General features: G+C 37.5%; 1 protein-coding gene across 7 annotated transcripts in view; it reads right to left on the minus strand.

The window, feature by feature from the left end:
* The window catches only part of SLC4A10 (solute carrier family 4 member 10), a 161,989-nt gene that overhangs the window by 12,698 nt on the left and 136,059 nt on the right, over nt 1-13,232 (minus strand). For all 7 annotated transcript variants that reach the window (XR_008748402.1, XM_055811993.1, XM_055811994.1 and 4 more), the window contains 7 exons: nt 12,416-12,521; nt 9,393-9,554; nt 9,035-9,148; nt 8,380-8,541; nt 5,363-5,614; nt 3,392-3,460; nt 239-412 (listed from right to left, as the gene is read on the minus strand). Coding sequence is in view for 6 of the 7 variants with exons in the window: in XM_055811993.1 (XP_055667968.1) it covers nt 239-412; nt 3,392-3,460; nt 5,363-5,614; nt 8,380-8,541; nt 9,035-9,148; nt 9,393-9,554; nt 12,416-12,521 (1,039 nt within the window). In the remaining variant the exon portion in view is untranslated. The remainder of the gene's footprint in view (nt 1-238; nt 413-3,391; nt 3,461-5,362; nt 5,615-8,379; nt 8,542-9,034; nt 9,149-9,392; nt 9,555-12,415; nt 12,522-13,232) is intronic.

Genomic DNA, 13,232 nt, shown 5'->3' on the forward strand with positions numbered 1-13,232 from the left:
TTCCCTAAGACAATATACAATTGGGCTATCCACACATATAAACAGAATGCAACCTAGACTCAAACCAGAGGTCTATGTAAAATTTTTCCTTACTTAATATAGTATGAATTGTCCTTGAACACTGAATCAAAGCTATATTGTAACTACCTGCCCACAATTAATTTTTTTCCTTCAGTAATAATTATCCACAAGTGAAAAGAGATTAAATTTTAGAGGAAATAAAAAAAAAAATTCATACCATCATAGGAAAGACAATGGCAGCTCTTGAAACCTTTATAATCCACAGAAGCACAAGACAACTCAGCTGAATTACAGTGAAGAGATGGACCTTTCTAAGAGGAACATGCCTCAGATAAATAAAATCTGGCTGATGCTTTGCAGGCATCCAGAATAACTTTATCCTGTCAAAAAGCTGAAAGAGGAATTTTAAAAAGTTTGCATCAAAATGAGCTGTAGGTTCATCTATGCTGACATTCACGCACTGCCTAAGAGATCCTGAATATCCTAAGAATCTGACTTGTTATTCTAAAGGCAAAAACTGCAGAAGTTCAGGAGCACAGAAAAAGACTACCTCGGTTAGAACCACGAGCCTATACTAGTCCAACAGTGGTAAAGGACTCATCTGATCTCTGGTTGAGCCACCAGATTAAGAATGAAAATCCTATTAAGTCAAGTTTAATTATTTGGTTAGTCATACTTCTTATGTTCCTTTCAATTTTAATACAGATTTGTCTCCCTAGGTATTTCTATTGCAGATGTGCCGAGATGCTAAATTACATTCTGTATAGTCATACTCCTGGAAACATTCTGCTTGTAACTGCTTAATATGTTACACACAAAGAAAATAGTTACTTTAAAATAGCACTGCTAAGATTCAAGTGAAGAACTCTTGAAGTTTGGTGAAGCCAGGCTTCAAAGTAAGACTTCAAAGCAGATGTGAATCAACCATGAATCAACCTGAATGGAAGCTGGTTGAGCCTATCGGGCACGTGCACTATTACACTGCCTCTCTGATACACTCTGAGCTTTGTTTTTCAACAACTGAGCTATGCTTCCTTTAGCACACAAAAAGCTGATCATGGAGCGATCTCTTCAGTTTTATCTCCTGTGGATGAGGATGAAACACTTCTTTTTTTCCTTTTTTCTTCCCCAGTTTACTTCACCAGACACTTTATCCCAGGCTGTTTTCTTTTCCCTATTGCACTTTCTTCACAAAAGCAGGAACAGCAAAACAAAAGCAAAACAAAAGCAAAACAAAAGCAAAACGAAAGCAAAACGAAAGCAAAACGAAAGCAAAACGAAAGCAAAACGAAAGCAAAACGAAAGCAAAACGAAAGCAAAACGAAAGCAAAACGAAAGCAAAACGAAAGCAAAACGAAAGCAAAACGAAAGCAAAACGAAAGCAAAACGAAAGCAAAACGAAAGCAAAACGAAAGCAAAACGAAAGCAAAACGAAAGCAAAACGAAAGCAAAACGAAAGCAAAACAAAAGCAAAACAAAAGCAAAACAAAAGCAAAACAAAAGCAAAACAAAAGCAAAACAAAAGCAAAGCAAAAGCAAAGCAAAAGCAAAGCAAAAGCAAAGCAAAAGCAAAGCAAAAGCAAAGCAAAAGCAAAGCAAAAGCAAAGCAAAAGCAAAGCAAAAGCAAAGCAAAAGCAAAGCAAAAGCAAAGCAAAAGCAAAGCAAAAGCAAAGCAAAAGCAAAACAAAAGCAAAACAAAAGCAAAGCAAAAGCAAAGCAAAAGCAAAGCAAAAGCAAAGCAAAAGCAAAGCAAAAGCAAAGCAAAAGCAAAAGCAAAAGCAAAGCAAAACAAAACAAAAGCAAAACTAAAGGAACCAAAAACTCCACAAAGAATGCCAGAAAGCCAACTGCCATACCATTCGGAATGTACCCGAGAGGTTTTTGTTTTTCAGACCTGTTTGGGCACATACTGACCTGAGACATTGCGTAAGCTGCTATGGCACAGTGATGATGGTGATGCACCATTTCTCCCTGCATGGATGAGCCATGCTATATTCACACAGTCTTCAGGAATTTCAAGTTTCAGGAATTTTTATTGAGCATGTGCAAACTGCATTTTTTTAAAGGCTTATAATTTGGCCAGATTTGAGCAGTTTTCTTTTTCACAGAAACAGCAAAAAGCACATCCTCCCACAAAAGCCATCTTATCAAATCTCAATTCCTTGTCCCAGCTTGGGGGAGGGAGGAAGGGAGGGGGATGCTATCACTTTTCCAAGTCAAGATAGCCAGATTTTAGCATGCCTTAAAAACACTCCTCAATAGTGTACTTTCTCATACCCTCGTTCTAAGAAACAGCTGAACCATATTAAGTTGAAATTATCTAAACCTCAGTAAAAGACAAACTACACTTCTGAGAATATCAACCCAAATGGTAAGAGTTAGGCAGAATTATGAGTCTCTTAATAGAAAACATCAGTCAAAAAATAAGAGATATTGCCAGCTTTGCCTATACATAATAGAGGTAAAAAAACCCCACAACATTTTTAACTCACAATCAAAAATTTAAACATAATGAAAGAAACAATCAGGCATTTTCTTTGCTCTTTCACAACCTTTTGTGCAGTGTAATTCACATTTTCATCATGTGGTTGTTCTTTCCCAGCTGTGTTGGAAGACGTATCAATACCTCAACTATCAATAACAAAGGCACGCTTGAAAATCTGAGCGTTTGTGTCAGATGGGCTATAAGATTTGACACCATGCCATTTAACATTGCAGTCATCCAGCAGAACTGGTACACGGGGTACCGTTACCAACCTGACCTGAACGCTGGAGCGCCTGGCTTCCGCTGGGGGCTCCTATTGCGGGCCACTGCAGGGGTGCTGCCCTTCCACTAGACATGCCCTTCATCCCTCAGGCCAGAAATGAAGTAGCATGTGACTTCCCAGCAGTTCCACTTCCCTGCCTGGGGCATTTATTTGCACAGGAAGTATCTTTACATCTCATCTTCGTTAATTTTAAGGCATGTTAGCCAACAGCCTCATATAGGCAAAGTTCAAGATCAACCTTACCACTACAAAGGCACTAATTTGGAAGCTAAAAAGGCAGCAGGCAAACAAGTGAATGGGGAGGCAGGGGAGAGGGAAGAGCTCCTGCTAGTTGTTACTCAGTTTTTAGGCTCAGCCAAAATTCCCTTGTTAACAAGGGAGACCAGAAAAATCGGCACCTAAAAAATAAAAAATTGGAGCACATTACCTAAAGGGAATACTCGATTTAGACAGAATCCATTTTCATTTTTAAGCCAGTCACTTTCAAGAATGTAAGGTTGCCAACATTCCTTTAAGATTATACACAAAAGATAATATAATAAGAATAGCTACACGTTTTATAGAAAGCATCATCATTAACACACTTCATAAATCCATTTTACCTGAATTCCCTTTAGAGATGAAGCACCCATGTAAAGAAATACTCCATAAAGTACTGGCATTGGAATAAACTGCACAAACAAGCAGAGAAAGGGAAGAGCATATTAAATACCATTTAACAATTTTAAATGCTTCTAGAAAGACATTCTAAACAGTTGAAATTCAAAGTGCCATATGCCTGCATTAATCAGACAAGTTGTAAATTCAGAGTCACTCAATTACAAATTAATAATTTACTCAGAGTATAAAGCAAAAGAAGAATCTGGCTCTACAATTTTGTTTTCCTCACAAAAACATTGCCAGTTATTACAATATACTTTATTCACTATTAATAAAATTAACAGAACTACATGAAAAATGAAAGTGTTTGATATATACTTAAATTCTTTACTTGAAAGAATGTTCAGGAGAGCATCTGAATAGTAAAGCTATAATCCTCAGAGAAATGTTCAAGACATACACAAAATACTTCATACTGCTAAAAGAAATGTTCTGTTCTGTAAGCATTTAAAAACGGGTGAATTACTTTTATGGAATTATTTTGTAAGACACTATTTTAAATGTTCAGGCTCCCAGTATACAGTGTGTAGGTAAAGGATATTTCCATAGATAAATACCTATTCTAAATACCAAATACACAAAACGCGTGTTCTGTGTGTTTTCAAACCATGCTGGTTTTGGCTGGGGTAGAGTTAATTTTCTTCCTTTTTACTAGCATGGGGCTATGATTTGGATTTGTGCTGGAAACGGTGTTGATAATACAGGGATGTTTTAGTTTCTGCTGAGCAGCACTTACACAGAGCCAAGGCCTTTATCTGCTCCTCACCCCACCCCACCAGGCAAGCAGGCTGGGGGTGCACAAGAAGCTGGGAGGGGACACAGCCAGGACAGCTGACCCCGACTGACCAAAGGGATATTCCATACCATGTGATGTCATGTTCAGCATATAAAGCTGGGGGAAGGGGGGGACGTTCGGAGTGATGGCATGTGTCCTCCCCAGTAACTGTCATGCATGACAGAGCCCTGCTTTCCTGGAGGTGGCTGAACATCTGCCTGCCGGTGGGAAGTAGCGAATGAATTCCTTGTTTTGCTTTGCTTGCCTGTGCAGCTATTAATTACCTATTAAACTGTCTTTATCTCAGCCCATGAGTTTTCTCGCTTTTACTCTTCTGATTCTCTCTGCCATCCCAGCTGGGGGGAGTGAGCAAGCAGCTGTGTGGTGCTCAGTTGCCAGTTGGGCTAAACCATGACATAAAGTGAAGGTTTTATGGTATATATATTATGCATAATACAATGCTACTGGGAAGTACAAGTTCTAAGGGCTTATTGCCTTCACTGTGAATGAAATCTATATTCTTATCCTACTGAAGCTAGTGGCAAAACTCTCATTGATTTCACAGAGGCCAGATAATTCTTAAAAAGAGTAAGTATTATGTCTATAGATGGTATTAATAATGCATATAACTGGACACCCAGTTTCAGGACACTGGTGAGCTGTCGTAAGTATGCAGGGAGCATGAGAGTATCTTCATGTTCATTTCCAAGAAAGGAACCATAGAACTTCTCCAGCCACTGTGAAAATATTTTTAAATAACACAGAAATCACAAAATGTTTTTAAATTTTCTAAATAAATTTACTTACAGGTGTAATTTAGCAAGACTATTTCATAATAATTTGCTTTGGGCCCAAATTGTAGACAAAGGGTCAATCTTCATATACTACAGGCCAATGACAGAATACCCTTTGACTTCAGTCAGGCCAGATCTCCATTAGAAGGTTTTTGTTTTAAAAATATTAGATATCCCTAGCAATTTTATTATGCAAAATTAGAATTCTGCTTTAGATTATCATTGTGTAACATTATGCTAGTTAGTAACATGCCTGGAAAGGGCACTCATTAAATAATACAGTAACAACAGTGAAATGTTCGGTGCAGTGCAGTATTTAGCTTTTCCTTACTTCCCCAAATTACCTTCAGGATACTTGTCAAAAAGACGGATGAGCCCATAAGGATAAAAATCATGAGCCCCGTGACTCTCTGCTCCCGGATTCCAAGAAATTTTGGCTGCTCCCCGGGAGCGGAACACTCAGATTCCAGTTTTAAGCTATTCACGTGTGAAATGGAGAGGACAGTGGCTGCAACAAACCACGGCAATCCCATGATAGAGCACACTCCAAGCATGACTGCCACCATGAGTAGGTCGAGATGGTATCCGCATCCTTTCTGTTAAAGAAAGTAATGACAGCAAGAAGATACAAAATGGCATCTGAATTAAGGAGAACGCTCCTGGCAGGCATTCCTAATGAACCATTAGAGACTTTTTTTTAAAAAAAAAAATCCTTTTAAAAAAAGGACTTGTAGCAAAAAATAGCTTTCTCCTATGTGTTACACATAGGTTGGGTCAGCAGTGATGGCAAACTGGTTATCTAAGGGGAATTCCTCCTAGTTCACAAGAAATGCTTCATTTCTTGCTTAGACTCATTCCAGTTATGAGTTAAAGTAGATTTATGATCCATACACTTAAAATGGGCACCAAATATCTTTTTTTACTTTTAGAGATACTAGTAGGACATTGGAAACTACACACATTTTCTGTTTTAACTAAATCTCTTCTGTGGATAACAGTAAGCAGAACATCCAGCTGCAGTGCCAGCTTTCCGCTGCACTAATCTTAATAGACACTCCATCCATCCTTACACAGGAGGCAGAAAAATATGTATTTTGATTCTTTCCTACACAAAAATTTTTAAGTTAACATTTGCAAAGTCAGTTTATGCTATAAACGGCCATAAAACCACATCAATCCTTGTAAAATTTTTATGGATGGTTAAATTTTCACTAACATACTTTCGTCTTAGAACAGAGGCCTATAGATTAATAGAAATTAAATTATAATTAAGTTATACATTAAACTATAATATTCATCATCATGTACTGTTTTACTGGTTTCCCTATTCAATACTTAAAAGCAGTATCAGAAAAAAAATTATATGAACAGTCAGTACAAAACCTTTGGGTCTGGATCATCTCTGTAGTAGTCAAATACCCTGTAAATTTACCTACAGGAGGATGTTCTTTGCTTTTGTAGTAGTTGAGAAAACTCCCTGGTAAAATCTCAAGATATATGTAAAAACCTGCAAATACAACCTGTGTTTGGAAACGCCCAATGTTCTGTATCAATTGTGGTCATATAGATATCTGTTACCATAGCTGAGAGGGAAATTTCTTTTCAATTTTTGGAAAGTATCCAGGATCACTGTGCAGCTGCAAGCAGGGGCTCAAGCTATTTTCCTTTAAAAAGTCAGGTAATTAGTCATCTCCACCAAATTTTGCAATACAACAACAAATCCACTGTCACGGTCTGATGAAACAGTGATGCTCATGCAAACAATGTGAATATGTTGAACTGTAATTTTGCCTGTAAACCCATGCAAATGCCTTTTGACATAAAAAAAGTAACTAAACTAAACTTGGAAGGGTTTGCTACAGAGACTGCCAAAAGCTGAAATGTGCACTATTCAGAATTTGCTATGGGAAGTATAAAAAAAGAGGGGAAAACGAGTTGGAAGCAAACAAATCATTTCTTTCTGAAGACAACTTTTACTTCTAAAATGGGAAGCGTCTGGGTTTATGAAAATGTAAGCCACATATCAAAATGAAAATGCCATCTTATTTGCTTACATTATTTAAAAAGGGGAATTCATATAAAGTCAAGAAAACTGAAAGAATCGACTCTAGCAACCTTCCCTCACTCCCCAAAAGTGCTTGAGTCTTATCTCCAAGGCACATCTTGACAAACTCAGAGATGTGTTAAACACAGATATTAGTTACATGCACAATGCACTCAGAGAAAGAGTTTAATTCTAAATCTTAACAGAGACACCTTTTTTTACCTTCTGACACATTTATGAGGAATGTATCTGCTAATGCATACAGAATCCGAGAGCATTTCCTCACATTCATACATGATCTGAGGAACCTGACATATGGGAAGAAAAGGAAGCATAGCAACAGGTGATGCTACACCAGACCCCAGCAAAACTAAAATGCAGCAAGACAAGGGGGCAGCCAGGAGGACCATCTGACTCCCAGATGCCAGTGCTGAAAAAACACATTCCAAAGCTTGGCAGCAAATTCCTGCATCTGTCAAGTTAACCACATGCAATGCTATGGATTGACATGAAGAGCCAGGCTGACAAAGAGGGCAAAAAAAGAACATATCAAATGTCACAATCATCCAAGAAGAGGCAGTGCAAAGTGAAGGTTGTAAATGCATTTGCTAAAGTGACTTGGGATTGGATTGCTGCTTATTAAAAGTATGTCAAAAAAAGCCTAAGCTCGCTGCATATACATGTACAGAAACCTGCTGCTAGATTTTGCCCAACAGTTTTTCAGAGGGGTGATGTCCCTTTTTCTCTCTCCATCTGTAGGCAACTAAAGTGTTAGAGAGCAGAGCAGGATGTTGTCCTATGTTGTTTTAGGAACCCATTGTGCCTCTAAAGCTCAGTTTTATTCTGTTCCCTTCTTCAAGATAGGAAGGGCATTAAAAAAAAAATGTGTAGAACCACAGAGAAGGATCAAGAGAGGAAAAAACAATCTTAAATACACGGTAACCTCTGAATAGTTTTGCAAAATCAAAAAATCCAGTCCAGTAGAACAACACTGTCAGTATCTGAAGAGGCAATTAATATTACGGTACTTAAGGTAATTGTTAACTTCCAGATTTTTTTATTTAAGTGAATGGGTATCATACTTCTAATAAAGCATAGAGAATAAGCATTTTCTTGATTCAGAATCTCTGTTCCAAATTACATTCATAAAGACTTCTGCAAGGCAGCAAATGACTGACACAGGGCTCAGATACTCCACAGACTAGTAGAGGAAAAGCATAACAATTTAAAGGGGTGCTACATAAGGTGTAATAAACCAGCATACTCTAGTAGATGAAGCAGAAAAAGACAGTAAAAATGTAACTTTTGATGGAATACCTTTAGTTTGTGTTCTTTCCTATTGATAATGACAGCCGTGATCTGCTGGTCCATAAAGATAAGGATAGTACAAAGCAGGGCTGGAATTACAGCAGCTATCACTGTCCACCAAGGATTTGGCCCCAAAGGAGTAATAAACCAGCCACGATCATCTCTGGTGGGCTATAAAAAGTCATGCATAACCAGTCAGAACTCTAAGGATTATTTACAGTTCAACTGTACAAGAATACATAAGAAAACATTACTAGATTATGTTTTCCTTTAAAATCAATCTATGTAAGAGCACAGAAAAATGCTAGAACTTCCTATGATAGCAGAAAGAGAAATTACATATAATAAAATCATCTGGGATATTACAGACTTGGCTGTATTTGATACAATGATCCCAGAATTTGGAAGGAGCCCCCCAGAACATTACATTAGTCTAGGATTTGGGTAATTGGAGCTGTGTTCATCCTCACACAGAAGACATTAGGAAGCATGAAAGAGCCTGACGGGAGAGGCTCACTTACATGGGCCACTAATCAGAGGTTGTACTTGGTGAGCATGAAAAATTCAGAATACTATCACTATTTCCTGATGATAAAAAAAATAATAAACCCACTATAGCACCTACTTTGTCAAAATAATAAGGCAGTACAACTTATCAAATTACCTTAAAAGCATTTGGAACCTGAAGTTTTGGTGATGGAATCCCAATGGCATAGTCAATTAAGACCATGGACAAAATAGTGAGAAAGACAGCAAAATCGCTGACAACAGATCGTACCTGCAATTATTGAAACAAAAATTTTAAATAAAACATTCATGTATGACTTAGGATTTCTTTTTTCTTCACTGTTTCAAGCCACTTTGTGCTTACAGCTAAAATCATGCTTATTCTGATACAATTTTCTAACAGAGAAAAGATGCAGTGTCCACTTCACCAGCAGTTAATTAAATTTGCAAGGCAGATGGGATTCATGCTTACACATGACTAATGACAACTTCTGACTTAAAAAAACAGCACACACCTTTGTTGGGAAGTATCGACTAGTTTTGAACTGCTTCAGTGTGGATGACAGCGTTACTGTAGAAAAGAATAAGATGACAGACCAGAAGAGGACGTCGGGAACATAAGGGCCGTGATGACCGCAGGCTCGTCCAACAAACTCTCCATGGAACTTTTTACATTCCTATCAGGGAGAGCAAAGTAGTAGTGTTCTAAAAAATATCTATGCTTACACATATTTTCTTTCAAATTGCTTCCTTAAATTGCAAGCAGATTGTATTACTAGAAATAGTAAAATCATTTTTCTATATTCATTCTTTTAAAAATTAAAACTCCTAATATTTGTATCTAGTCTGCATGCAAAACTCTCAAACCCTCAAAACAATCTCTTTTTTAACCCGTATTAAATTATGAAGTCGCTAAGACATACCATAAAGGCATTAATATAAAACCAAATTTATTTCAAACTGAACAAGTAAACATACTTACTTTCTGTTTACAAACACAGATTTGCACTTCTAATTCCTTCGAAGAGAGGAAAGTGAGGTTCAAAAGCTACCAAGAGAAAGGCTGCTCCTGGTGCATTCTCAGTAACTGATTTTTTGTTTTACCTTCACAGCCAAGCAATTCAAGAAAAAGCTACTTAGAATGTACACTATTAGCCTAAAAGGAGACCAACACATTTAATACCACATGGGGGCAGCACATTCCACAAATTATCTTTTTCTTAAAAAAAGTGATCAGCTAAAATGCACCAAAATTCAAAATCCATAATATTAATTCTACCCAACATACTATATGATCAAATATGCACATATACTAGAAAACATGTCTAGTAATTCTCCAGTACTAGTAATTCTCCAGTACCATCCTTAGTTGTCTAAAATCAATCGTGTTCCAAGGTAACAAGAGAGAAATAAACAGCTCTAAAAATGTGAGCTGCGAGCTCTGGACTCACAGTCCTTTCTTTCTCCTTCCCAAATCCCTCCACACTTACTAAGTAAAAACAAACATAGCACTCAGAATCAAGAGATTCCAGGCAGCAATATCCTGCCAGATCAGGATCTTTTAGTATCAAATGATCTGGGTCATTAGCTCATCAGACTTATGTCACAATACTGTGGCTTGACATGTTACGAGAAACTTTGGCTTTGAACAAAAGCTGGCTTGGAAAAAAACCAGTTGCTACTTGATGACTCTGACACAAAGGAGTGCGAAACTTTTAATACTGATATAGCAGTAAATCTGGGATAAATATCATGCACTTTGACATGAAATATAGGTTTCAGGTGGGGAAAAAATTTTTCAGGAAATTCCCAAGATTCTGGGACATCAAACAGAGAACTAGTCCTGGCCTAAGCTAGACCTTGATGTTGGTACAGCACAAGCATGACTTTCATCATACACCTACTGAAAATTATTTTGTCACCATCAGAATAAACACTTTGCTCACATTGATTTGGTCCTAGATAGGGGAAAAAAAAAAAAAAGTTGGTCCTACTGTTGTTTCAAAGAGAGAGCGCCAATCTAGATCTTCAGAAACTTGAAACTTTTAAATCAGACACATGAAACAACAGGAAGAAATGAGCAGTAAAAAAGGCAGTGGGCTGAGACTGACCAAATATGTATAGACAACTAGGTCTAACCTTTTACTGCAGTTCTCTAGAACAGGAGAATTGAAGTTTCCTGATGATGTTTGCAAGAACTAAATACAAGAACGTACGAAAAATTGCAGTTATTTCTTTGACAACTGTAGGCATTCATGGGAAAAGTTGGTCAGTTATACTGCTACCCGTGTAAACCCAAGTTTCAGTAATAAGCTTTCACAGAAGTTTTAAAGGGTTTTATATAATGCAGCTGATCTTTTACATTTATAGTTAAAACAAAATCTGTTATTTTAAATCTCCTCGGCTGCAAATGTACTCTGAAAAACACTGTCAGAGATCTGAGAAAGTGAGAGGAGGAGTCTGCCCCTGCACAGATGCTCTTAGAGTGTGCTGCAGTTTTGAGAATATTCATTCTGGACTGCTGGAATCACTCAGGCCAGCAGTTCTCAACTTTCTCTCTGCTGTTGCCACACCAACAGAGTTGAGCAATCCTTGATACCAAGACAGAGCAGCCATGGAAGGCATCTCTAGCTTAACTCATGGTAGGAGGACACCAGTTCTGCATTCCTGCCTTTGAAAGAAAAAACAGTATCTGCTAGAGGTGGTCCACTCAATCGACTTCTAAGCATTTCATCTGGTTACATCTACAATGAGGTTAATTCAGCTGTAGTTTTAAAGGATGCCTTCAGTTTGGTGTCTTTTGCACTCAGTTGTCTTTGACTGTGCAATGTGAGAAAAAGTGATAGCCTGATCTCGATGTGGCATTTTAATCAAGTTGTAAGTGTTCCTTTAAGGAAGGCAAACCTGAAGTAATAAATCCTTTAAACACAGAAAAGTGTACTGTTTAGAAACAAATTATATATCCATGCAAGCTCCCCAAACTGTTTGTAGCTTGCTCCCCAATCCTCCAGAAAAAAATTACACAACTAAGACATACTTAACACTGAAGGTCTACACAAGAGAGAAATTCGGTCACTGAAGAGAAATAGTTACAAAATTCTCCCCTTCCTTTCCCCTTTATAGCCCCAACAGCTGTAGGAATGTTTTAGGGGAAATAAACATTTCTGAGTCTTTCTACACGAGGGAATTTTGGTTTTGCCGTCTGGCAGAATTTAGGACAAATCCATTGTCATTTGACATGTTTAGACTTAATCTCAGTCAAACTCTTGTGCTAGGGTGTCAAGAAGTTTCTAAAGCAGGGCACAAAATACCCATACTTGCTTTAATGTGTACTACCAAAGGCTGCAAAATGCTTACAAAAGGAGATAATGCTACAAAGTCTGTGTTAATCTTTTTTCAGTTAAGTATATTATATGCCTTATTTGAACAGATACGATCAGAAAAAAATGGTATTTTTTTCAATATATTTGCTGCAGTAGGATAGACAACATTATTTATGCTTATGCCTTTATCTATTAAGTTCCAATATTCCACTTACTGACACAGTTAGGTTCCCCCATGGCACATCGGACGCAGATATATTGTAGTCCTGCCAGTATTGTAAGGTTTTATTGCTAGGATGTTCTGGTTCCATACAATTACATCTGAAGAGACAAAATAATATTTGTTCCTTAATAATAAAAGATGTATCAGATACCAATCCTAATTATCAATTTTATGACATATTGAAATTGTGCTTTACTTTGCCAGATAATTTTAGTTCAAATGAATCTAGTAAATGCATGCTTTGAAGCAGTTCGTATTTCAGTAGCTAGTGCTATTACTACAGTATAATTTGCCGTGAAGTGCATATGCATATATAGTACGTAATGTGACATAATTAAACCACTGTCCACAGCATGTTTTTCCACTTATTTTCCTCCTGTTCTATTGACACTTCTGAGCACAGTTTGTAATACCGAGAATGTGCCAGTCCTGTTCCACCCCCTTATACCTAACACTTCCCTACGTGGGGATCAGATGCTATGCACAGTTCCAGGCTGATCCATTTCTCAAATGCAAACTCCCTGTATCCTCTTTCTTTCTCTTTACCAGAATGCCTTTGCGTGCAAATCTGCCAAATGGCCTGGTCAACTGTCAGGGCTCTGCAAGATCACCAGCACCAAAGGCTCTGTGAACTTCTGCGTCCATTGTTTTTCCTTTCCCCACAGCTGCTTTAAAAGCATGCTTTTCATTTTAAATTGTGTATTTTAACATATAAAACGTGATGAGGCAGTGTGGGAGGACAGTACTGCAAATAGGTAATTTAAAATCAAAATTAAGTCTTTAAGGCATCTGAAGCAACTGTGGGAGGT

Source organism: Falco peregrinus, chromosome 8 (genome assembly GCF_023634155.1).
Source record: "Falco peregrinus isolate bFalPer1 chromosome 8, bFalPer1.pri, whole genome shotgun sequence".
Classification (NCBI taxonomy): Eukaryota; Metazoa; Chordata; class Aves; order Falconiformes; family Falconidae; genus Falco; species Falco peregrinus.